At 42.7% G+C, this 26848-nt stretch overlaps 2 protein-coding genes across 6 annotated transcripts in view; both read left to right on the forward strand.

The window, feature by feature from the left end:
• The window catches only part of LOC121911176, a 374983-nt gene that overhangs the window by 268971 nt on the left and 79164 nt on the right, over window positions 1-26848 (forward strand). The gene's annotated exons all lie outside the window — the stretch shown is intronic.
• Window positions 32-26561, forward strand: si:dkeyp-121d4.3 (serine/arginine repetitive matrix protein 2). 5 transcript variants are annotated; one of them, XM_042432411.1, is made up of 21 exons: window positions 32-1195; window positions 1380-1430; window positions 2158-2369; window positions 2503-2545; window positions 3917-4042; window positions 4166-4273; window positions 4352-4570; window positions 4823-4969; window positions 5069-5308; window positions 5552-5770; window positions 5860-6006; window positions 6079-6312; window positions 6652-6825; window positions 7269-7532; window positions 9041-9145; window positions 9288-9425; window positions 10033-10140; window positions 11457-11494; window positions 11609-14084; window positions 14403-14514; window positions 24842-26561. In XM_042432411.1, the coding sequence occupies exons 1-21, from the start codon at window positions 446-448 to the stop codon at window positions 24907-24909; spliced, it is 5979 nt and encodes a 1992-aa protein (XP_042288345.1). In that variant the 5' UTR covers window positions 32-445; the 3' UTR covers window positions 24910-26561. The 5 variants fall into 5 exon arrangements, with proteins under 5 accessions (XP_042288345.1, XP_042288344.1, XP_042288343.1 ...); XM_042432410.1 differs by lacking the exon at window positions 24842-26561 and adding an exon at window positions 15388-21388; XM_042432409.1 differs by lacking the exon at window positions 24842-26561 and adding an exon at window positions 22940-24006 and having other exon boundaries at window positions 62-1195; window positions 4169-4273.

The following is a 26848-nucleotide window of genomic DNA, read 5'->3' on the forward strand; positions in this document are numbered from 1 at the left end:
TTCTTTGACAGGGTAAATTCAATGTTAAATCTTGAAGGATACTTATTATTAATACGATAATTAGAATACAACAAGCCTTTTCACTGTAAATCAGTCCTGATAGGAGACTGAAAGCATTTTGCTGCAGCTGTAACAGTCTGATCATCACCAGCTGGCGGCGCTGATGAACCAACTCGCTGTTTGCAAACCGCCAATAAACCTGCAGAAGAAGAAGAAGCAGCAAGAGCAACATGCAGCAGAGACCAGTTTAGCTTCCAGATGTTTACGCTCCGCTGACAGACAATATATATTAAAACTAGTTTGTCGAGTACTTGTAAAGTTATAATATAAACGGAAACGTTAATTGTCGAGTTCACCGATGAGTTTCCCGCCTAAACGCTGGTTGTTTCTGTGCTGTTACTGCTAGCTCGTTAGCGCCGTTAGCCTGCCCGGTGTTCCGGGGAGGATGGGCCGAGGAGAAGCACCGACCCGCGGCCGCCACCCGCCGGGCCCGCCGGGCGAAGACGGACCTCCGTTCGACATGGGACCTCCACCGGGATGGGGCCCTCCGCCGCCGGGAGGCTGGGGGCCTCCGCCTCCCGGTGGCTGGCCTCTGTGTCCTGATGATTGGGGCCCTCCACCGCCCGGAGGCTGGGGACCCCCGCCGCCCGGAGGATGGGGCCCCCCGCCGCCAGGAGGATGGGGACCTCCGCCGCCCGGTGGATGGGGTCCTCATCCGCCGGGAGAGTGGGGCCCGAGAAGGCCTCCGTCCCCTGGCTGGGGACCAAGAGGTCCGCCGCCTCCAGGCTGGGGGCCCCATCCAGACGACTGGATGCCTCCTCCCGAGGACTGGGGCCCCCTACCAGAGGACTGGAGGCCCCCTCACCCCGACGACTGGAGGCTTCACCCGGATGCCTGGAGGCGGCATCGTGAAGACTGGAGGCCCCCCGAGGACTGGGGCCCCGACAGGCCGCTTCCTCCTCCGGGCTGGGGGCCTCCCGGCTGGGGTCCGGAGGGCCCCCCTGAGCCGTGGGGACCCGAGCCTGGTCCACCCGGCCCAGTACCTCCCCCGGCCCTGCCCCCTCCTCCTCCTGTCGGGATCCCTCCTCCGGACCCCGCAGCCTACGGCCCCGCGCCGGGAGCTGCGGGCCCCCCGCCGGCCTGCGTCCCTCCGTTCGGCTTCCCGACGTTCCCTCCTCCCGCCTGGACAGAAGAGGTGAGCCGCTCGTGAGCGCATCTGATCACAGTGATTGATTACTGATCGGCTCCATGAGGCTGAATCAGATGTTTGCTAATAGAAAATATTTCACATATTTTTATATTGTGAGTTTTCTTTCTTTCTATTCAGGATTGTTTAAGTTTGTGTATATTTAACCAACATTGTGACTGTGTGTGTTCAGCCTGTTGTGGAGGAAGTGATGCCCAACCCGCCTCCAGACCAGCCGGAGTGGGTGAGTACGGACCAGGTCCAGGGTTCAGGCTCTGGGATCAGGTTTTATATCATGTTATTTTTCAAGTCACAGTTCTCTTGATGTAGTTTCTCTAAAGAGATGACTTGCTGTTTAAAAGAGTCACTTACAATAAAACAGATGTAACAGTTGTCAGTCTGGATTTCAAGAACTGTGAGTTTGAGCAGATCTGCTGGTTTCAGATATTTGGAGCATAAAAACATCAAAGTGAGTCAAAGTTCAATCTGAACTGTGTGAGCAGAGAGTTCAGTTCACAACCTGAATCACTGGATGTGTCTCAGCCTGTTTCACATAGACGTAGATTAATTGATTATCAGAATAGTTGGAGATTAATTTATCGACTGACTGTTGCAGCTCTACTTTGATGTGTGACAGAGAAAAGCATTAAATCTTCACATTAGACAAGACAAACCAGTTAAACGGCATTTTTAATGATTGGATGGATTGTTTAGCTAATTATCAAAATAGCTGTAAATTAATTTTCTGTCGATCGATTAATCGACTATTAAATGCAGCTCTGCCTGGATGACCTTCTTCCTTCCTTCCAACTTGCTGTTTGATCTCACGAGCAGACAGTCGAACTGACTTCAAAACTAGAGAAGAATCAGATAAAATGATGTCAGACGCAGGTCTGGTCAGCGTGACGATGCGTCTCAGTTTTTCTCATGTTTTTTTTATCTGAAAAAACACACAATCTGTTATTTTTCAGATCAAAGCTTTGATTTCAGCTCCGGCCACAGACTCCGCTCCGGCTGAAACAAAGACGACTAATAAGACGACTGAGGAACCCGCTGTCACTCAAACACCTGCTGCTGACCCCACCCCTGCCCCCGCCATCGCCCCGCCTACCTCCAAACCCAAACCTGAACCCTCCAAGACCGCCAAACCGTTCGGCCTGCTGGGAAAACGCACGTTTGATAAGTATGTCTGTACAGGAAGAAACGTTTAGTTTTAGTTTTAAAAGTTTGAGCTGCAGGTGATGAGATGATTCAGTATTGATATCAAACCTATTGATTAGTTATTAAATCATGCTGCTCTCTGTTTGTGTCCTCAGGCCTCCTCCTGGAAGGTCCACCGGCATCATCTCCTTCGTCGGGGTAAGGCGCCACCATGTGACTGAAACATGCACATATTTAAGTCTGAAAAGCAGAAACATTGCGGATAAATAAAAACTTTCATTATTTCATTATTATTTAGTTCAGTGATGTCTGAACTATTAAAGCGGATCAGATGTAAACAGTCTGCAGCTGTTTTTAAGGTGTCGTGGCAGATGGAGAAGCTCATCCAGCTCCTCAGGGTAACGCCAGGATAACTTCAGGGTAACTTCAGAGTAACGCCAGGGTAACTTCAGGGTAACGCCAGGATAACTTCAGGGTAACGTCAGGGTAACGCCAGGATAACTTCAGGGTAACGCCAGGGTAATTTCAGGGTAACGCCAGGGTAACTTCAGGGTAACTTCAGGGTAACGCCAGGATAACTTCAGGGTAACGCCAGGATAACTTCAGGGTAACGCCAGGATAACTCCAGGGTAACGCCAGGATAACTTCAGGGTAACGCCAGGATAACTTCAGGGTAACGCCAGAGTAACTTCAGGGTAACGCCAGGATAACTTCAGGGTAACGCCAGGGTAACTTCAGGGTAACGCCAGGATAACTTCAGGGTAACTTCAGGGTAACGCCAGGGTGACTTCAGGGTAACGCCAGGGTAACTTCAGGGTAACGCCAGGGTGACTTCAGGGTAATGCCAGGATAACTTCAAGGTAATGCCAGGGTAACTTCAGGATAACTTCAGGGTAACGCCAGGGTGACTTCAGGGTAACGCCAGGGTAACTTCAGGGTAATGCCAGGGTAATGCCAGGGTGACTTCAGGGTAACGCCAGGATAACTTCAAGGTAATGCCAGGGTAACGCCAGGGTGACTTCAAGGTAACGCCAGGGTAACTTCAGGGTAACGCCAGAGTAATGCCAGGGTAACTTCAGGGTAACGCCAGAGTAATGCCAGGATAACTTCAGGGTAACGCCAGGGTAACTTCAGGGTAACGCCAGGATAACTTCAGGGTAATGCCAGGATAACTTCAGGGTAACGCCAGGGTAACACCAGGGTAACTTCCGTGTAACTTCAGGGTAACGCCAAGATAACTTCAGGGTAACGCCAAGATAACTTCAGGGTAATGCCAGGGTAACTTCAAGATAACTTTAGGGTAACGTCAGGGTAACTTCAGGGTAACTTCAGGATAACTTTAGGGTAACGCCAGGGTAACGCCAGGGTAACGCCAGGGTAACGCCAGGATAACTTCAGGGTAACGCCAGGATAACTTCAGGGTAACGCCAGGGCAACTTCAGGGTAATGCCAGGATAACTTCAGGGTAACGCCAGGGTAACTTCGGGGTAATGTTGGGGTTAAAGGGGCTTCAGTCAGTTAATCAGTGATTTCCTGTTTCTGATCTTGGTCGGCTGATCTGATCTTCAGCCGACCTTCGGCTACATTGAGAGAGAAGACCTCGAGAAGTTCACCTTCAGCTTTCAAGCCTTCTTTGGAAACCCCAAAGCCATGACGCCCGGGGTCAGAGTTCACTTCACCGCCTGCAAGGAGAAGGTGAGACACAGCCGCTGATGATGTTGTTGTTTTTGTCTTCATTGAACTTAATCTGTTCCACACTGCCTGGATCAGTTCACATCTTTGGTCTATAATTAGTTTTCTGTTTTCATGTTATTAAAGCAGAACAGTCTGATAGCGACAGATGTGAAAGTGGCTCCAGGTGGAACCGAGAACGTGGACACGGAGATCTATGAAGCTGTGGTCAGTCAGCCGATCGTGGAGCCTCAGGTCAGTTCAGACTTCAGCCCGTCGCTCTTCTTGTTTCCTGTTTCCCGTCGTTGACCCTGTGTTTGTGTTTGTCTGCAGCCCGGCGAGCGTCAGTACCCCGGTCAGGTTCACGTGGACATCGGGCCGCTGAGGACCAACCTGACGTTCGACAGGAAGGACAGCATGGTGACGCTGCTGAAGAACGACCAGGTGCTCATCAACCTGCTGACCGACATCGTCACCGAGAAGAGAAGAGCAACGAACATCAAACCCAAAATCCCTGCAACCTTCAGCCACACCAAGGAGACCAGAGAGACGGTCAGAACCAGATACTGACGCATGAATCTGAGTTTATCTTCATGATAATGTTCAAATATTTCAAGTTCAAGTTCGACTTTGTCGTTTGTGTCATCTGTCGTATGAAATGCTTAAGATGAAGCTCGCGACAATATAATTATACACAGTAAGAATAAGATGAACAATGAAGATATAAAGTAAAACAAAAAACAAGAAAAACTACATGTAGATGTAGACTTTGTGTTTGTGTCCTTCCTCACCGCCGCTCTGCAGGGCGTCATCATCAGCCTGAAGGACAACGAAGGCGTCATCAAGTCGGACGAACACGGCGAGCTTCCCTTTGACACCAAGGAGAACTTCAGCGATGTGGAGTTCACCACCGAGGACGTCAACGAGGAAGTGGAGTTCACCGTCATCACGGTGAGGCTTTATCTACTGTCATCTCCTTCCTGAGAACTCCGTCATGTGTTTGACTGCAATATTTATTCTAAAACATAATTGTTTTTAAATGTGGGTCAGCTGAGAGCGGGGAAGAGGGCGATCCGGATCCGCCGGGTGAAGGAGCCCCTCCTCCTCACGCTCTGCACCGCCACCACCGCTGCCGGCGAGGAGCTGGAGAGCACGACCTCTAACAGCAATAGCAACGACGACAGGCAGGTCAAAGGAAGGGCCAACGCCAAGCTGGATCTGGGATCCAAAATGGTTCTGGACCCGGAGCTGTACGAGGGCGTCGTCAGCCAGCCAATCATTGAGCCCACGGTGAGCATCTCGCTGCGTACGCTCAGAGGTCACATGCTGAGCGGAAGTGGACGCAGGTTTTACTTTATTTTACATGTTTTCAGGTTACTGACGGAGGCCGATGAGTCCAGAATGATACTTTAACTGAATATAAACACGTTTGTCTATAAAATATTTTATTTAACAGAACTGCAAACTGATCCACATGCTAGTGAGAGAAATGTGAGATCCAGTCCTGACATCTGTCTCCCGCCTCCTCTACAGCCCAACATGCAGGGTTACCCGGGTCAGATCCACGCCAACATCGGCCCCATCAGGACCAACGTGACCTTCGACCACAGAGACTGCGGCGTCACGCTGCTGAAGAACGACCACGTGCTGATCAACCTGCTGATCGACACGGTGACGAGGAAGAGGAGAGCAGCCAACATCAAGCCCAAAATCCCCTTCACCTTCAGCTACACCAAAGAGAAGAGAGAGCTGGTAACACGCTCGCTCACAAAAACGTGTTTGTCTCTGTCTTCGTTTTTGTTTTAAATTGTTTCCTCTTACTGGTTTACTTGGTGTTTCAGGGCATCATCACCAGTCTGGGAGCAGAAGAAGGCATCGTCAACTCCGAGGAGCACGGAGAACTTCCCTTCGACCTCTGCGAGAACTTCAGCGACTCAGAGTTCAACACCAATGACATCCACAAGGAGGTGGAGTTCACGGTGACCCTGGTGAGTCCGACAGACCGAAGCAAAAGGAGGCGAAACTAAAGAGTCTGACGGCATCATTTTGTTTCTGTGCAGGTGAAATCGAACAAGAGAGCGATCAGGCTGAGGAGGACAAAGATGATCGAGGACAAAATCCTGAACGAGCAGAAAAGACGAGAGGAGGAGGAGAAGAAGAAGAAACGGGAGGAGGAGGAGAGGAAGAAACAAGAGGAGGAAGAGAGGAGGAGGAGAGAGGAGGAGCAACAGAAAGAGGTGGAGAGGAAGAAGAAGGAGGAGGTGGCGGCGGCGCTGGCAGCAGCCAAACACAAGGTGAGAAACAGACGATACAGAGACATGAAGGACTGATTCCTCTTCTTATGAGCAGATTATACATCGTTTTAAATCTTTCAGTAAAACCTTCAAACCTTAACGATTCATCTGCTGATTATTTTCTTGATTAATCGTTTAATCTGTAAAATATCAAAAAAACGCATCACAATCTCCCAAAATGTAAGTTAAAAAAGTAAGAAATATTCAGTTTATTTATCATAAATGATCATTTCTCCAGTTTCTTCTCCAAATTCAATGTGTTGATGATATCCGTCACAGAAATGTCATCGTTAAATGATCAGACCTGAGTGTTTCTGACCACTTCCTGTCCCGCTGCAGTGGACGCCGCTCGGCTTCAAAATGAGAGACCCCGACACGCTGGACGACATCAGCAAGGAGCGATTTGAAGGCACCGTCCTCAAAGCCATCTCCAAAAATCCTCGTAAGGAGATCAAGAAGGAGCAGGAGGAGAACAATGAGGGAGGAGGAGGAGGAGGAGCTGCGGATGGACAGGTAGGAACATTCTGCTGCAGTCCTGAAGATCCTGGAGGAGATGTGGGACAGTTTCACACTGACTGTGGTTTAAATCTAACTGAGAGTCAGACTGCAGACAGATTAAAGTTCCTCCTGGATGTTTGTTTTCTTTTATCTGCTGAAGGAGGAAAGTTTGAGCTCATTGAAAATAAGATTTTGAAGGGGCGGGGCCTATGAGCATGATTTGTGACATCACAACTAGCTTGGAGCCAATCATGGTCCAGTATGCAACTAATAAACAACTAATCAAGAAACCAATTGACAGATTAATGGATAATGAAAACAATGGTTAGTTGCAGCCTTGGACTAATCCAAGTTAAGACGGTTTAACTCTACAGAAGAGTCAGAGACATTATCTTTTCCAGGCCTGAAGGAATTAAAATAATATTGCTGTTATTAAATGTATTTTTTTTCACTTGTAGATCAAAATTAAAGTGGAAAAAATGGATGAAGAGGCAGAAGGAAAAACTGAAGGCGATGGAGGAGAGGAGTCAAAGACCGAGATGAAGGAGGTGAAGGAGGAGGAGGAGGATCGGCCAGCTGAAGCCGGAGGTGAAGCCAGGAGCAAAGCCAAGCCCGATGCAGAGATGGGTCGACTGGTGATGACCATCGACGGTCAGCAGAAACAACTTCAGTTCAATCCCAACGACCTGCTGACCACCGCCACCATGCTGGATGGAGACAAGGTGAATAAACACTCAAATAAAAGTGCCGTTATTGCAACCGCAGCCCAGACTTTAATTATAACCACTTCTGCCAAGCCCAACCACTTGCTGCGCACTGCTGCAGGGTTGTACGGTGGTGTGCGGGGGGGGTGTGGGTGTATTTTTGTGCTCTAGAAAGTAACCGCTGTGAAACAATTAGATATTTTTTTAATTGATCTGATTCACTGCTTTCTTACCAGCTCCATCTCTTCATTCACTCTCTAGCCCCCTCTCCCTCTTTTTCTCTCATCTTTTGTTAAAACGAGTTGGGAAACCGACAGCAAAGCCTAACTTTACTTGTCCACCCCGCTCCTCTCGGTGCCTGTTATAATGTGATGGTGGTTTGTAGTAATGTACGAGTGCCACAAGATGGCGGTAGCTATAATTGAAATACCATATAGGACCTGTGCAGGTATCACTGACTAGATTTTCCATAACACCACTGATGCCACAACACTGTAGAGAGCGAACATGGCACCCACCAGACGGAAATTTGACGTCAAATTCAAAGAGAGAGTTTTACAATATGCGGAGGAAAATTAAGGAGCGAAAGCTGCGAGACATTTTGACACTGACCCGAAAAGAATCAGATACTGGAAAAAACAGAAACATGAGCTGCTGTTAGCTGACAACAGGAGATCACGGCTAGCTGGAGGTGGGAGGAAGAAAGTTAGCTTGGAGTTAGAGAGACAGCTGATTGATATTTGATATTTGACTGTGTTGTTAACAGGCTATTAATGTTTATATCCAGCATAACGTTACCTCAGATTTGTTTAGTTTTTATTTGACACTGGCCATATTTCCCCCCCAGTACTTGACAGGTCATACTTCACACAAGTTATATTGAAATGTTTGTGTAATGTTTCACAATAAAAGTCGGGAAATTAAGGCTTTTAATATTATTAATAGCATAATACAGTAACAAAAATTTAACAGAGCAAACGGAAGCAGATCAGAAAACATATACATATCAAACAAGGGAATTAGGAATAAAGGCCTCTCACTAATATAAGCCTGCCTGGTACCCTCTGCAGTTGAGGTAAATAAAGGCCCAGGCCACTATTAGAGAAAATACCGTACAGCCATTAAAATACAGGTTCTAATCTAAAAAAAATAACAACTGTTCGACAGAGTTTAGTCCAGTTTCACCAGATAACTCAAATCTCAACAAATCCACAGTCCTCTTCACTTTAATTCATCTCCTTTAATTATAGCCAACTGTTTATTTATGTAGCCTAATATTACAATCATATATTTGCCTCAGAGGGCTTCACAGTCTGTACAGCATCTTCCATCCTTCATACGGATGAGGAAAAGCTCTCACCTCAAAAACCCTTTAAAAAAATGTAAATCCTCATATATTCTGTTATTTGTTTATAGAAAATATTTTTGGCATTTATGAATCCATTCACATAGATTATGAGAGTTTCTTGTGTGTGTTTCTGGTTTTTGGTTGAGCTTGATGTTAACTGTGTTTGATGTTTGTGAAGGTTCGGTTCAACATCGCCACCCATCGGGAGACCAAACAGGAACGAGCAGCTTACGTGGAGATTCTCCCCGACTCCTTCGAAGAGTCTACAGAACAACGCAGACATGTAAGACCTTAAAGATTCTTTTTAGACATTCTGCTTTTACTGGACAGTTGATAGTTGAGACAGAGTAACTTGAAGCAGTGAATCCAGAGGAAACACTGTGATGTTGATGTTTGTGTTTCTGATGTTGCGTTTTTCCTTTCAGGGCATCGTGATCGAGTTCTCGGAGGACTCGGGGCTCATCAAGTGTACTCAGAACCCTCAGCTCTACTTCAGCATGTCAGAGGTGATAGAGAAGAAGAAACTGGAACTGAACGAGAAGGTCGAGTTCAGTGTTGTCCCGGTGAGTCTTCCTCATCCTCATCGACAGAACTCTGACACCTGAGGCATTTCCACATGGATGTGTAACGTTAAAAATAAGGCTTCATGTTTGGATCCAAACCAACAATGAACTGATCTACTAACAAGTATTGTGTGTGTATCAAAGCCTGATATATCTGATTTAAAAACATGTCAGTGATTCACACCGCTGCACTGGGTCACATGTTCCTTCATCATGAAAAGTTTGGTCACATTAGTTTGTTGAGAAACGGTTCCAAAGACTAATAACAGCATCATGTTTTCAGTCTCCAGAGAGTAGTTCTGTGTAAGGCAGACGCTACTGAGCATGTGCAGGAACACGGTTCTGTTTCACTAGCCTGCTGTGCTACAGATCAAAACCTCTGGACTTCAGTACAAAGTGAAGAAGTTGTGATACACTCAAGCGTTAGATTAACTGTTCCTGAACAAAACATTATTGTCAGTTATTCAGTGGCAAACATTTAAACCCTTTAACGGTAGAGAATAATGGTTTTGGAACTTGTGGCACATGTCATGAAAGAGCTGAAATGTCCATATATTTTATCTTTAACATTTCTGAATAAAAACATGTTTACTATTGTTTCTCCAAGCATGAAACAGCAGAGGGGGGGAACCAGGCCATCAGGATCAAACGTTACACTGAGAGTGTTTTCCTCCCCGTCCGAAAACTGGGTGGTGTCGGCGCAAACAAAGGGAAGGTGAGCACGACTGGATTTATAGTGATACAGTTAGGATGTAGGAAGAAATGAAGAGTTACTTCAGCTCTCTCTGGACCAAAAGTCACACACTATACTTCAAAGTTATTTTAGTGGACTCCACTGTTTTGCTTTCAAGAATATACAAGCTCTAGTTTCTTGTACCAGTTCTTTGTGCGTTTAACAAATGATAATTAATGGTGTGAGAAAAATGCTCTTATTATCAATACTAAAAAGAATTATACCTATTTCTGTTTCTTGCAAGGAGTCAGGACACCTGCTGACAGTTTTATGCTGATTTATGGTCTAACTGTATATAAAGTAGTGTAAACTAGCTCCACCTCCAGCAGCTACAACAGTAACATGCTGCTCTAACACTGATGCTTCACTATTAATAATCTAATGATGTCATATATAATAATATATCAGTCAGAGGGACCAAACCACTACTTTTACTGCAATACTTTATCTACATCAAGCTCATAATACTTATGTACTTTTACTGCAATACTTTAACTACATCAAGCTCATAATACTTATGTACTTTTACTGCAATACTTTAACTACATTTTTCTCTCTCAGAACTGGTTTTTACAACGTGCTGTTTGACCACATCAGAAATCAGATGTGCTTATAGTCATTCTGAACAGCTTCCGTCACAGAGAGGGGAGGGGTACAGGGTGTCGTTTCATTACGGGGATAACGGAGCATAATTTAATAATAGTGTTGCACTCGGTCAGTGTCATGGGTCTCTTGTTTGTCATTCTGACGGCAGAGAGACTACAGGGTAACCAGGCTACCTTGGCTAAACCGGTTAGCATAAGAGCATGCTACAACTAACTTGTGCACTGCCAAAATGTTCCAGGTGGACCTCACGCTCTAGAATTATTGTTCCAGACGTTGGAGAAAGTGGATTATTGAACTATTTTGACATTAATTGTTTGCGTCACAAACCATATTCTTCACAAGACTGCATGTGCTGAACCGTAAAATCCGTACCGTGATGGTCCGGGACAAATACATTACACCCCCACTAACGGGTGATTTAGAGTCCCTCAATTTAAACAGAGGCTAAAGAACTCTTTTATACATCAGTCTATCCTTTTGCTGAACCAAGATCAGTGTGCTGCTAACTGAGATCTGAATCCAGAGGATATGATGTGATATGTATGGCATGTTAAATCTGTGTCAACCTCTTAACCTTACAGCCTAAGGATGCAAATGAAAGTTGTATCGTATAAAGCGTTTTGTGTTTTGCAGATGTAATTTTTTCTGTCATTTTTTTTTCTTGCCTAATATGTGTTTGTCTTATTGATTAGATGACCATCAAGCTGACAAAAGCTCCAGAAGATTCTGAGTAAGTAATTCATTGATTTATTCATGTTATACTGGACCAAAATCAGGTGCACAGAACAGGATGTAAAGGCAAAAAAGGCAAAACCTGTAACATCTCTTACTTTTAACTTTTCAGGAAGGAAAAACCAGAGACGGACAAGCTGAAGGCTGTGGTGAAAAATCTCAGAGCGCAAGACAGCAAGACCATAATGGGCAGAAGGGATTACAGTGCCACTCGGCGTAGATACGGTCGCAGCAGAAGCAGGAGTAGGAGTAAGGGCAGGAGTAAAAGTAGGAGCAGGAGTAAAAGTAGGAGCAGGAGTCCGCCCAGAGACAAATTTGGACGTATCATCAAAAGGAGACGCAGCACCAGTGTTGACCGTGACCGTAAAACCAGCAGGTACAGGCGAAGCCGAAGCCGTGAAAGATCACACAGGCATACGAGAAGCCGCAGCAGGAGTCGCAGTAGAAGTCGCAGCAGAAGCCGCAGCAAGAGCTCCAGCAGGAGTCGCAGCAGGAGCAAGGACAGGGTCGGCAAGAAGAGGAGCAAAATCAGCAGGGATCTTGAAGAAAGTCACAAGAGGAGGAGGGAGTTGAGTCCTCCTCCCAGGCGTGTTGGAGGAGTTATGGATGACGAGCTGGCAAGGAAGAAGCGGGAGCTGGAGGAGCTGAACGAGATGATAGCCTACAAGAAGGCGCTGGTGGACCCCGGACAGAGGACATGCATAGACTATGACCATGGCAGGATTGCCGTCCCACTCACAGAGTACAAACCAGTTCGGTCCATTCTCAAGAAACGACCGGAGGGACCCGAGTACCACCATCGTCCTCCTCAACCGTATGATGACCCTTATTATGACAATCCATATGGTCCTTATGATGATCGGCGTTATGGTGACAGATATGGTGAGCGATACGGTGATCCCTACACCAGCCGTCCCTATGCTGAACGTCCTTACAGTGAACGGCCCTACAGTGACCGCTCTTACGAAAACCGTCTCTACGGTGAACCTCCCTATGATGGCCCTCCGTCTGCCAGCCGCCGTTACACCGATCGCTATGATGTTTATGATGAACCCTATGACGATCGATACTATGACCCAGCATATGCAGACCGACCATACGATGATCCATACCGTCCTGTCAAACGGAGCCAGTCTCCAGAACCCCATGATCCCTCATCTTCCTGTCAGTCCAGCAAAGTTGCTGGCACCTCCACCCAACCTCCCATGACTCATTCTGCTGTTGCCTCATCTTCCCAACCCCCTTTCAGACCTCCTTCCCCCACAGAACCGCCTCCTAGAAGCCCCTCTCCCAAACTGAAGAATATAACACCACGTCAGTCACCTCCAGCTGAGAAACCACCCCTTGATCGCTTTCTTGACATGCTTAATAAAAAGGTGGATGCTGAAAAGAAATCAGAATCAGTTTATGTTAATGATGACCTTCTGCCTCATGAACGGGCACTTCAAGATGGCAGGGGCTTCTCTCGAATTGTGGGATTGGCTCAAGAGCAACCCAGCAGCAGTGTAGCCTTTGAAGGGGAAAAGAAACAACCGAGCCCCAAGCGGTCCTCAGTAGAGAGAACAAGTGAGGAACTGAAGAGCAGCACAGAACCATACGACAAGATCCAGAGTCTGCTCCGTACGATTGGCCTGAAGCTGAGTACAGGAGATGTGTCCAAACTGGCAAGCCGTGCCCATGAGAAAATCTATAGTCCGAAGTCCTCCTCCACAGAAAGAGAGACTTTGTCGTCCCCAAGGGATGAACAGCGAACAAGTAGAACCGGTTCCATTAAATCGGATCACATCCATTCTCCCTCCCCTGCCAGGTCCTCAAGTTTGGAGCCTCTCAGCAGACATAAAGCTGTCTCTGAGTATGAGGGATTCCTTGACCAGCAGGAGCTAGAGGCACTAAAAAAAGCACAACAGCTGCAGAGTCTTACCAAGACGATGGAGAGCACACCCTCCACCACTCCTCCCAAACCTCCTCCTGGGCCTCCGCCTGCTCACTATCAACATCCATCCCCACCAATCAACTGGCCCCTTGGAGTCACTACCCAGATTCCCCCATTACAGAGCTCCACAAACCCCAATGTGGGCACTCCAGGTCCTCCTGCAGCTGGTCAGCCACCCCAGAGATTTAGACCTCCTCCAGGACCTCCCCCTGGACCTCCTCCTGGACCTCCTCCACGGCGTCCTGGTCAGTCTCCTCCAGGACCACCCCCTGGACCACCACCCCGGCGATCTCCTGGACAACCTCCTTTCATTCCACCCTCCAGTCATGCAGGCTTTCCTTTTATTGGTCAGCCTCCTGTAGCCCCACCCCCTAGTGCCTCCAGTCCATTGCAGCCTTTAACCACTGCCTCGGTAACACCACCACCATCAACACCAGCAACATCAAGTCCCCCAAGTGATGACCAGTCAGCCATCTCGACAACAGTGGCCAGATGCCTGAAGGTCATAGAGACAGTGAAATCTCTGGCTGTGCAGCCACCAGCCAAACCGGTCAAATCAGTCCAGTTTAGTTTACCCACAGAGTCTCCATCAGCCTCCAGTCCTCAGACCTCAGTAGAGACAGATGATGACATCAAAAACAAGCAGAAGGAGAAGGTGGGATCAGCAGTGGTACTATTGTACTTAGATATTTTATTTATGTAAAGTATAAGTAACCAAGTACCGATGCACTCAAGAATGAAAAGTAAAAACTGGGTATTGGGAATACTTAAGACTGGTTTATTACACAGATTCAGAGGGTTTGTTTTTATGCAGATTGCAAGGAGTTCTAGTCGGCTACTGATGTAAAGTTCAGTATTACAGACACAAAATCAGTGTCATATAATCAAGTGGAAAACTTAAAAAGATGGAAGATCACCATGTTTCAGCTGCATAGGACGAAGCCTTGAACATGCATTTGTGTCTGTCTTGTAGCTGGATTTGTATAACCAGAGGATTATGGAGAAGAGAGAGCAGCAGTTTCAGGAGATGCTAGCCCGCAAGAAACAAGGAGAGAAGAACAAGGATGGCACATGGATCTCCCCAGGTATCAGACCACCCATTGATTTATGTAGTCAATAAACTTAACTAGCAGCCTTTAAATTACAGGTATTTTTGAGTTTAGTTTTGAGTAAGGTTACATTCTTGGTGGGCTAGTTCCTTGAAGCCATAAATACATTTTTTAAGGTAATTACATTTTACACCTGCATGTCATTTATATTACCTTGAGCACCCTGTTTTCTTTTTTTCTTTGACTAGACAGGTACTTTGAGAAGGCTAATGTAGATTTATTTCTCCCAGTTACCCCGGCTTTGGCGCGAAGCCCAGAGATATTTGATTAGCCGTATATCTGTGGCAGAACCTCTGTAGATGTGGTAGAAATAGAAAAAGATAAGATGATGAAAGTATCACAAAATTTGCTCTAGATCTAACTGAATCGTTTTTATGATTATTAATTATTAATAATTAATTACCGCGCTCAGGCCCTGTGGGACAAGAGACAAGGCTATCGCTAAGCTAGGTTCATGCCTTTCCATCAAGATGGTTTTGCGGTCTCATTGTAGATTCGCACAACGTGGAACAGCACAGGATATTAATAGGATTTCACTCAGTTGTTGTAGCTCTGGAACAATGCTACATGGATGCCTTTCGCATTATCGCAATTTTTTTTTTTTTTTTTTTTTTCACTTTGTGATAAAAATCGACGATGAAAGCAAGAAGGTTTGTCCTGGAATGGCTTTGCTAGATCACATAATGTAAATTTTGGTCTAGCAGTTCTTGTGCTCTCCCAATAGCACCACCTAAATGTGGTTGCGTTATTAAGGAGATGCAGTCAGCTACGCGGCTCTTCTGACAAAGCAACAGAGCTTCCACATATAGACACCGCTACATCTTGACGACGCAATAAACCTGCCTTTAGGGGTACGCAGACGTCTTCAGTGCATTGCAGTGCTACAGAGTCAGTCGTCTCTTCTGCCACCTGTTATCCAAGCCTAGTGGTTCATCTCAGCAATCAAGAAAAGAAGCCAGCTGCAACCCCCACTCCACAGAGTAACATCTTTTTCCTCTTCATATTATGACTTTTTGGTATCTAGCTTAAAAGAAACCCATTCTAGTCCAGAAAACTATGTAGTCAGGTGAGATTATGAGAGGTTAAGATAGACATGTAGTTAGTTGGGCTGGGTATTGTTTAAAATGTTTCACTCCTAGTGGTGATACGATACCGGACTTTTGATGCCTTACTCTGGTAAATATAAACTTGTTTTTAAGCAAAAACCTACTTCGTTTAATAAAAGCAGCCAAGTTGTCCAATGTGAAATAGTGTCTAACACAAGCAGCCATATAAGGACTTTTTCTAAATAATATAAAGTCTAAATTTGCTATATTACCAGTACCAAAAAAGTATAAAATTTCGATACCCAGCCCTGACAGTTAGCTAGACAAGCTGTTAAACTGATACTTTTCATGCCAAGGTAGTGGTTGAAGGTTTGGGTATGCCATTTCCAGCTTAAACAGTTACACTCAGTGGTCACTCTAGCAGGTACACCTTACAATTTCTACACATCTCTTACTCTTTATTCACCACAGGGTCCTCTCTCAAATCCACATGAATGTCTGATCAGGCCTTTAATGGACTTGCCATTAAAGGTGAGTGAAATGGAGGTAGAATTATTGGAACCAAATTGAGATTTCCCAAACTATAGATTTTTCTGGGATGGATGTTAGAACCAGTATAAGAGACAATCTCAGAGTTACAACTCATTGTACATTAAAGAGGACGATGTTCATCAGCTGAGGACAGCTACCTCGACTTGTGTCAGTGAAGAACAAGAAGGAGAAGCCGGATTGGTTGGGCCATCCTAAACTATTATGGGACCTTTTCACTACATTATGATTACATCCTCATTCACTATGAGGCATGGCATCCACATGGGAATTTTGGCTTGCCATTAGAACTGAAGAAGCCATTCATTTGAACAATGTGTCCACAAATCTACAGCTATGGTCCAGTGGATACTTTCATCCCAACTATAAAGGACGTTTTCAAGCATTACCTTCCATCAAAACCAAGAAAAATTCTCAGCACTGTATACTGAAACGGTGACCACTGAGTGTATACATTTTACAGCTAGCTGACAATGCCTTTGCTAAGTTTGGATTTGATTTGGTGTTCATTGACAGTGAAGAGTATAAACACAGATATCAAACCTGCTACATACTGCTTTTTAAATAAACCTAGAGCTTCGAGCCCAGGAAGGACACCGTAGGATGAAGACCAAGACCAAGGACAAACCCCTCTAACAACTCAGTCTGTACTACTGTTTGTAGTACTAACAGGTAGCATTAAGTGTGTTGTACTTTAGAAGTACTTGTTCCTATTCAAAGTTAGCTTGCTGCTTCCGCATGACGCTAATTAGGTAGCAGTAATTGTTTGCTACAAAAAAGACATGAAATGCCCACAAACAATTATTTAGACTTCATATAGATCATGTTTTAGTGCTCAGTAGGCCCTTTAGGTCAACGTGGCTTTCATAGACATGGCTTTAATAGTCTAGGACACAGTCTAGTAAGAATTGTTTAGATGTAAACATGTAGGGATTGTCTTGTTAAGACTGAATGTAAAGGTCACTCCAAAGCTAACGCAACCATTAAGAAAATTCAGAGGGTAAAGGGTGAGGGTCCAGAAAAAGGGTTTCATCTGAATTGTTGAAACAGTCTTGCCTCAGGACTTTCTTATGTAAATAACATGTTTGTTTTTATAGATGTCACATTTCATTTTCGCAAGAATACTTCATACAGCTATGACATTCAACTTTAATAATAGTAAAATGCCAAAAAGCAGTTTACCTTTAACAATCTTTTAACATGTTTTTTATGAACTCTGGTCCATCTACTGAACTTTAAAGTAAGCCATGCTCATGAAAGCCTTATGAGTGTTTTACCAAGCCCCTCTACAATAAGGCCTTACCTGTCCAGGCATATGTGATGCTGTTGGAACAGCTGGCCTTTTCTTATATTAGTTCATTTAGGTTGTTTATTGATAGTAAGTCAAATTCTCCAAATGTTTTTTTGTTGTTGTTGTTGTTGTCTACAGAATTTTGTATTACACATCCAGTCTAAAGGATATTGCATTTTAGAGATATTGTGGTAAATCTTTGAGCCAAGTCCTTGTAAAGCTGTTCAGGGTAAGTCAAGTTGGCTCAGTTCTGTTTGTGTCATCCAGTACAGTAGAGTGTAGCAGTGTTCTCCAACAACTTTTTAACAAAGGATCCAGAAGACTAATTCTGACCATGCAAAGTAAAGCCTTCTTATTTCATTCACAGTGAGAAAAGTTAGTATTTTGCTTTTTAAAATAATTTATTTTGATGAGTCACTCCATTTGGCAGCGAGGTAATACAGTTTTAACTATGTACAGGAAGAGCTAGCCCTGCTAAAACAGAATTCATGCTATGGCAGGTTGTTTCATGTTGTGTCTGCCTCTAAGTTGTGATGCTACTGATCAGAAATTCATTTTCTGATAACTAAGTTAGTAAGTAGTCCAGTCACCAAACCTGGAGTTCAAATTGAGTTCTGGTTCTTCAGTGTTTGAATCTGAGTTCACATCACCAAGTTGATTTACTAAAGGCCAGGTTAGTCATTTAATTCATGTTGAGTGACTGAAGTCTTGGCAGAGTCACAGAGGTAAGGATGGCGTGTCTGAAGACATTCCCACATCATTAAGTTAATTTCCAAATCAGAGTTTTTATCCCGCAGATATATTTTAATCCGGCAAACTGTGAAACGTTAGCTCAGGAAGCTAACAGAGAGAACTTTTATCGTCATGTAGGGACTGTTAGTCAGAAATTATAAGCTTTAATGGTATCAGACGTGACCTACCAGTAAGCTGCCATTAATGCCGTAAGTGGTCAACTCCTGAATGGTTGTTATTTTTAAAGCTGGAGTGACACTGTCGACACGTGCTTACGTCATAGGCTCTGCCGTAGCCTACTCCTTTGCTACTGTTGTGGCTGTAAAACAGTTGATAAACTGTTGTGAGCGTCACAACCCCTGCAAAATTACTTGTTTTACAATCAGAATTTGATCCATTAGGTTCAGTAACATTTGTAAATTGTAGAAGTACCACATGATTAAATTATTTTATCCCTCAAGTTAGCAGAAAGCTAACTGGAAGTTAGCCAGCTCAGCCAGCGGAAGTCTCTAGTGTGCATGCTCTGCCTATAGAGCATGCGCACATACTGCCATCCGGCCAGCGTAGGAAAGTCAAACCCAACACCAGATTTAAAACTCTGGTATACTGTGAAATACAGAGAGATTTATCAGGCGATGATAGGCTTAATTAACATTGTGTCAACTCGTTTTGCAAGGGCTTGAAGGTAATGGATGGACATTCATTCATTCTTGTAATAATGTTATGAAGTATGTTGTCCAAGCCTGGTTTGTCCACGTTTTAATTAAAAGAAGGTAAGATTACCATGAAAATGTATTGCATCAACCCTTTGAATAATGAACTGTTAAGTAGCTTGTCCTTTCAGTCTGTGAAACTAATGTTAGCTTAGGAAGCTAATGTAGAGAGCTTGGAGCACATTAGCTTTAACAGCTTCTTACACAACTTACAGTCAGCAAGTGGTCAACTCTGTACCTGCCATCAATAAATATGTTACTGATGAATGTTATGGTGAGTAATATTACATAGCAGCTTGTGTGGGCTATATTTGTTCACTTTTTATTTATGTCAGTCTACTAAAGAAATGTTTTCGCATTAGTATTTTAGGCTAATCAACCTTAACAGCTGTTAAGTGAGACCAACCCAATTCTGGGCTGTTTGATAGTCTGAAACGTTAGCTCAGGAAGCTAACGTGGATAGCTTTCAGCATTATTTAGGGGTAGCCAGTGAGATGTTAAAGTGACTTACTTATTGTGACTAATACCATTTCAACTCTGCCATCAATAATGCACAGATTGTAGGAGCTAAACCAACCCCTTTTCCCAAGTTTATCCATATTTTAAGTTTAAGTATATCTCCAGCCAAGTCTTTGGTTACATAAGCTGACTGGTTTGAAAATGAGAACTTTATTTAAAGACCATGCCCTAGTTTAGTGTCAAGGACTTGGCTCTTTAGTGAGAGCCTAAGATACCTAGATATTGAAAGTTAATACTTTCACTTCACTTCATGGACATTAGTAAGTCAGTTAGTCCATTGCTGCCATGGTTTTAGCTTGTTACCAAAGTTCTCTTACTCGCCATTTATTAAAGCAACAGTTCTGCCTAGTATTGCGTATGTGTACATATCTAGAAGTAGTTAGGATTTACATAAGACAAAGTTTATGAGTGCTCATTTTGTTGTAGTGATGGGTAAGTATCACTTTAGTAGACACTCATCCAAGTCTAAGTTTATGAACCGCGGACGCGACAGTACTCAGAAGTTCAAATCCTCAGTGTGCTAATCTTCGCTGGAGTCGTCGTTATCAATGTTGAAGTTTTATGTCGAGCAACTGAAATTGGACTTGAATGCGAGTCAAGAAATTGGAATACTACAACTCTGCTGATAGATATCAAAGGTTCTTAGCAAGGTGGTTGTTTCCTTTCATAACCATGATTGTAACATGTATATAATGCTAGTTTTCTAGATAGATTTCTATTTTTGCTTTTGTTTTGTCTTTGAATCAGCACAAACCCTGACTTCCATGTCAAGTCGGTGTTTGAACATTAAACTGTTGCAGTTCCATCACCCAAATGACAGTAGGCCATCTGTCAGTCTTCTCACTTTTGCGCATTTAAATCCACTATGATGTCTGTCACACAGCGAGTCTCATCTTTGCCTTTTAATATGCTGCTCAGGTAACTACTGTTCACATGCCTCAGTCCTGTGACTGTACACCTTATGGACAACCAGACAATCAGTTAAGATCACTTTGCGTAGCCTAAAGTGGAGATGATGAGGTCCAGTACGGAGTCAGAGAACAGAAATGGAAAAATTAAAAAATGTCCCAAATGGACTAACAAAAGGATATAATTTGATTTTTAAAATTTTACAGATGAACAGGTCATTAAATCAGCGTCACCCATCAATCCATCTACCAACATCCCCGACCCAGTGTTGTTTTTTTACAGTTTGATCATTCATACCTGCATTATGATTTATAATCGGTGATCTATAACATATTCATTTTGCAACTCAATAGCCAGCAGCAGCCTCAATGGCTGCTTTCATTCACAGTTTTCCTTTTTCAAATCATGCCAGACAATAATAAAGACAATAATAAAGCTATGCATTGATGTTTTTACCCAATCTGATCTAATAATCAATGAAATAATAAATAATTAAGTTTTTATCTGACTCTCCGGGTAAACTGTAGGTCCCTCTCAGTCGACTAGCGATGATATACTGTACTTAAATTTTAGTGGCTGATTTTAAACCTATATAACCTTCCTAATGATATTTGTCTAACTGCTAAATGGATTGACAAAGATGATATGTGGTTTTATGTAGTTGTACTAGTGCAGTTCCTGTTCGGAACAGACCAGTTTCTCAATACCTAGAGAGAACAGCGACCGTCCACTAAACGCCTCTCACGCAGAATATCGTTAGTCGCTACAATTTACCAATGCTCCCTGACCGCCTCACTCAGAATATCTGGAGACTACTATTTTGAGTTGAGCTGGAGTTGAACGGATGAACTGTAGTTCCTGTTCAAAACGTGCCTGAGACATCCTGCATTATGTCTTGAATATAGATGCGAAGTTTCGTTCACAGCACACGGTTCAATAGTAGAGTTAAGTCTCTTAAACGTTTTCAGGTCATTATCACTACAGATGTAATTCTACTTCTGACCACAATGTGGGTTGCAGTGGCAGAGTGGAGCTATCAGTATTTCTGTTCGTTGACTCCACGGGCAGAAGAAGAAGCAAATCAACCTTATTTATGAGGTATTTTTTATATATTCCTCGAGAACCGCTCATCTAACAACTTCACACATCAGTATTGCACTTCCTTGTTTTCCCAGCAATCCACCTGCCAGGTATGAAGTAGATCAGATGAACAGTTCTTGAGATACGTGAAGGACATACATACATACATACATACATACAGAGATTCCTTGCTTTAGATATATTTGAAATACATAACAGAATTTCATTTTTACAGAAGAAAGTGTCATAGCACACATACAGTTTTTTTATTATTTGAAATTCAGTTCCATTTCTGTTCTTTAGACAACATACTGGACTCTGAATGAACCTCAGATCATAAGAAACTAGATAAAGTGAAACGGGGTTGAAGAAAAGTTTTGGCAATAATAAAATTATCATTAATGTGGTTTCAAAATAAGTCAGTTATTTAAATAGATATAATTAAATTATTGAGATTTTAATATGAGAATCCAAGTAATTTTAATTGCTGTTGGCTCTTGTGTTGCATGTTCTGTTTCGATATACAGCCAGCATACAAGTAACTGCAGTTAGCTAGGGAGACGATACACATTCGGTTAAAAGTCATTATATATTATTAAAACCTTTTGCCACAATATTTAAATATTTTTATCAAATAATTTCGATGTTTAAGTGACTCAGAAGGGTTTGAAATGACAAATGTTGTACATTGCAGACAGTAAAGGTAGGTGATCATTTTGATCTCTTAATTGCATTATTTCATCAAACAGTTTTCTGATGGTCTTTTAAACCATCATGTAATGTCTTAAAATCATCATCACTGAAATCATAAAATTAAACAACACCATGCAAGTAAATATTCACAAAGATGCATTTACCACAACCAGTTTTCTGTAAATGTCTAACAGGTTGACTCTTGGTTTAATATTATGGAGTACAATTTAGCGTTATCAACACGTGAAATATTGAAACAGTAAAGCTTGATGACTAACTTTACTGATGCAGTAATTATTACTTAAGTAATTTCAGATGATTTGCAGTGAGTAGATAACTGGACTAATATAAAAGTGCTCCTGAGTTTAAGGAGTTTGTGACAACCATTAATATACCACAAAGTCAGCGAGGGGGTGGGGGGGTGGGGCTTTGACAGACAAGGGGGCTACAAACAGGTTGAGAGGGGTTTGTAGATTTGTACTCGTAACCTGTCAAGTTCTGTGGCTGGTTTAACAAAGATCAACTGGCTTCATTCAAATAAACAGTCAGATCTTACATAGATCTCAGAGTTAAGCTGACATCCGTCCATCATCTTCCAAATATCCAGGTTTTACTCACAGCAGATGTACTAAAAAACACTGTGTAGCTGTCTAGCTCGTATTGATAATGGCATTAGATCAGTCTGAGAGCAAAATGACTGGTCCAAGTCTACACACCAGTTCTGTAGACAGATCTTTGTGAAACCAGCCAGAGGACTAATGTACGGTCCTAGCTTTAGAGTTCTGATGCACGAGATAGTTTGGGATCAGCTGGTGCAAAAGACTCTCAAGGCTTTGTTGCTTACGAATGCATTCTGTTAAATTTTCTAGGCAAACCAATCAGCAGTGAGCCGAAGAACGTTTGGATTTGTGGTCATTCACTGGTGTACTGGGCGGAGTCACGAGCCAAATCGCCAGAGGTAGGTATGCAGCTGGGCATGGACCCCAGCAAGGTGACAATCTGGTGGAAGGGCATCCAAGGCATGACGTGGCCCCAGCTGCTGCCCCAGCTCCACCAGCTGAAGGTCACCTGGCCCAACCCAGATGTCCTCATCATGCACCTGGGTGGCAACGACCTGAGCACTGACAGCCCAACTGACCTTCTGGCCTCCGTCAAGAAGGACCTGACCTCCATGAGGAGCATCTTTCCACAGTGCCTCCTTGTTTGGTCTAACATTCTCCCTCGGAGGGTGTGGCGCCACTCGCCGGACAGCCATGAAGTGGATCTTGTCCGAACCACGGTCAATCGCAGAATCCAGAGCATCATCTCAGAGCTGGGCGGCACCTCGCTGACCCACGACAACATCCGGTGTGGCGCAAACACGGGCCTGTATCGGCCCAACGGCGTCCATCTGTCCCCTAAAGGCATTGACGTTTTCAACCTGAACGTGCAGGATTTTCTGGAGAAGTGGGAGATGGAGGCCAACAAGGCCTCCGAGATAAGTTAAAAAGTGGTACATTTATTTTTTGTTGTTTTTATATTGTTTCTTTTATTTCCAGTGATAGCTAGGCAGTTGCATTGATTAGAGTAACTGCAAGACTTGTATTCACAGTCATGAATTTCCATCTGTAAAGTATCCAGTTATGTGTTTGTAGTTTTAGCTGAACGTGTAGAAACTTCAGATTTAGCTGTTAAACATGGAAAACATTTGTCTGACGTGAAACAATAAATTTGATATCAACTGATCAGCTGTTGTATCCGTTTTCTTGATCTTCTTAATGAATGTCAGAACCTGCATTAATGTATATTACATTAGGAATACATGTATTGGTAAATTACATGTTTATTTTCGTAACACTGATCAATGTTATACGACTAATTTGTGGAGACATTTGTCTAAATGTTGTTGCAGGTGAATGTGATTGAAATAAAAATGACTCTTTGGTCATCGACATTTCATCATTTGTGCTATTGCTTTGTTTGTTTTTTGGGTGAAGACAATAAAAAAAAATAATTCAGTCATGTTTGTGTTCAGTGCTGGGCGATAAGACTCAGAGTGTTGCAGTAAACATTTCCACATCGTGATATTTGTTACAATAAACAGAAGAACACTGAAAGCCTTTTCTGTTAAATCCTTATTTCAAACGTTGAGCTCATTAATACGTCACGTTATGAAACATTGTCAGAACTAAATTGTAATTGCAATTTGAAGCTTTTCGGATCAGTAACAAAAATAGAATTATCCACTTTATTACAGTTACACAAACTGGTTATTGAATAGATTATGTTAATGGTAATATTTTATTTATAGATCACTTTTAAAGATACTCAGATGCTTTACACAAGTTAAAAGGATGATATACACACATTAGTTATTCCATGTGCTTTGTTTTCTACATGTTTTATAATAAAGTCGTAGATGCTCATCAGTTTTGTTTCAGACTCTAAATAACCAAACAACCACTGATGGAGCCGAGTACTGAACCTTCATACCTCTTTACGTTAGCATCAGGTCAGATTCATAAGCTTGATTTAAATAATCATTATTCCAGTTTTAGACTTATATTATGTAAGAAAGTTGCATGTCTGTTTGTATTTAGACAAAAATCAACATTTGACTTGAGATTATTGAGATGATTTTACTTCATCATGGAGAAACAAGTCATTGAGAGAACAATTGTTACAGTTTTATCGCTCAGCACTACATGTGATCACTTTATTCTCTGCTGAAGTTTCCAAGCTGTGTTTTTACCTGTTGGAGCCGACCAGGTGAGTCTGTGTTCTCTCCGCAGGTTCCAGCCAAGATGGCGTTCAGCAGGACTCGGAGGACTCGGCAGGTCCTGAGTTGAATGAACGTTGATGGATCATCACACAGCTCCGCTCACCAGCCGCAGCAGCGCCTCAGACTCATCATCCACACAATATGTGGACAAGTTTGAAAACACGTCTTTGTCCTGTTTGTTTTGGGATCCCATCCAGGAGCCGACGTAGTGGTTTGGGAGCTTCAGACAGATGCTGTCTTGCTTTATTTTCACCCTTTCTCTTACTGGGAATGTTGGTATTGGCAGTGGTAGAAGAAGTACACAAAACTGTTTTCTTAAATAAAACTATTAATACTGTACAGTAAAAATACTGTAAAAGTCCTGCGTTCATATTTTTACTAAAAGTGAAGAGTGACGGCACAATGTAGTTAAACTACTTAACGTCTTTTCAAGGTGACGCTTTTAATTCTAACATAATGCTGGATAGTTTAATGATTAATAACGCATCATGTTTTAATTGTGATATTTTGTTAGTAAAATCTGAAACGTAACATTTATCTGTCAGGTAAATGTAGTTCACAATGTTTTCCTCTGAAGTAGAAGGTTACAGTTGGATATTATTTAAGTGCTTTGGGGCTTTTTTTTCCAGGGTAAAGTGAGTCAGAGCAGTAACATAATTCAGTATTTTTCATATCTAAATCTATAGCTGTTTGGCGTCCTGACTCCATTTTTACATCACAGAAAACAGAGTCTTCAGAGTCACCGGAGGAGTTGATGAACCAGCCAGTTTAGAGTTTGTCCTTTAACTTTGAGGACTTGTTGAGTTCATCTGGACAACTTTAAATGAAGGAAACTCCACACAGTCTGAATCCTCACATGAAACCAAGCAGGAAGTTAAATCCACGTTTCAGATGCTTCTTACAAACAAGACAATTTCTGCGATGATAGAAAACGTGCAGAGTTTCTTCAGAGACGAGCATTTGATCAGTGACATCCCTGTTTGTTAAGTTAATGAGTTAATGATGTGAGTCAGCAGCACAGACTGCGGTCGTCACAATAAAAGCTTCTTCCACACACATAATACAGAGATTTAAAAAATAATGTCTCAGCTGATCTTTCAGGTTCCACTCAGCAAATGTGTCGAGATAAATCTTAAAATCTGCTGTTTGGAAAACCTGAACACAGAAGTGAATGACTGACGGCAACAAAACACTAAAAGGAGAAACAAAACTTGTTACATCACTAAAAAAATGTGAGCGAAAAGAAAACTTCAGACACCAACTGATGGTTTATGATTCAGGTGCTTGTTAAAGAAACGACCTGATGAATCTGCTGTTTGTTTACTGCGCGAGCAGATAGAAACTAAACATATAGAGTCAAATTAAAAGGGAAAATATTATTTTATTTATCTATATGATCATGATAAAACATAAGAAGTACATTGAATATTGAAATGATAGTTATTGTGAAACGACCATTTGAAAATGTAAAGTGAAAATCAAAAACCTGAAAATTATCAGCTAAAATAAAGTCCTGCAATAAACGAGTTTACTGTATTTCAATTTAAATAACTCATTAAAACTTCTTTGTTCATTAGTTAAAAGTTTACTATATTTTTATTTAAATGTGATGATATATTAATGGATAAAAAACACTGGTCGCTGTTTTAATGACAAAGTCTGGAAACGTTCGTAGTAGTACTACACAGTAAATTTAAAATGTATTTTGATAGTGACGTCAGTTTTCATTTGTCATTACTGTAGCGTGATTAAAAAAATAAAAAAAAACTTCATATGCCAAAAGTCACATTTTAATTTAAAAACTTATAATAATACATTAACTACATATTTTTTTTACCTGTTCTTTCTTTTTGGAAGTCGCACATAAAAACTGTCAAGAACAAAACCAATGAGACAGTTTTCAGGCTGCGACGATCAGCTGGATGAACGTACAGATATTATTTCATATACTGCATTTATCAGACAGCAATGATCAGTTACTGCTCCACTAACTGCACACACATAACCTGCACCTTCA

This window comes from Thunnus maccoyii, chromosome 14 (genome assembly GCF_910596095.1).
Source record: "Thunnus maccoyii chromosome 14, fThuMac1.1, whole genome shotgun sequence".
NCBI lineage: Eukaryota > Metazoa > Chordata > Actinopteri > Scombriformes > Scombridae > Thunnus > Thunnus maccoyii.

Excerpts from the sequence above, each read along its gene's own strand:
- si:dkeyp-121d4.3 (XM_042432408.1), top strand. The coding sequence starts at position 446 with ATGGGCCGAGGAGAAGCACCGACCCGCGGCCGCCACCCGCCGGGCCCG. Across the intron at positions 5,771-5,859 it reads CCAAAGAGAAGAGAGAGCTG|GGCATCATCACCAGTCTGGG; the intron begins GTAACACGCTCG and ends TTGGTGTTTCAG. Across the intron at positions 9,146-9,287 it reads CTACAGAACAACGCAGACAT|GGCATCGTGATCGAGTTCTC; the intron begins GTAAGACCTTAA and ends TTTTCCTTTCAG.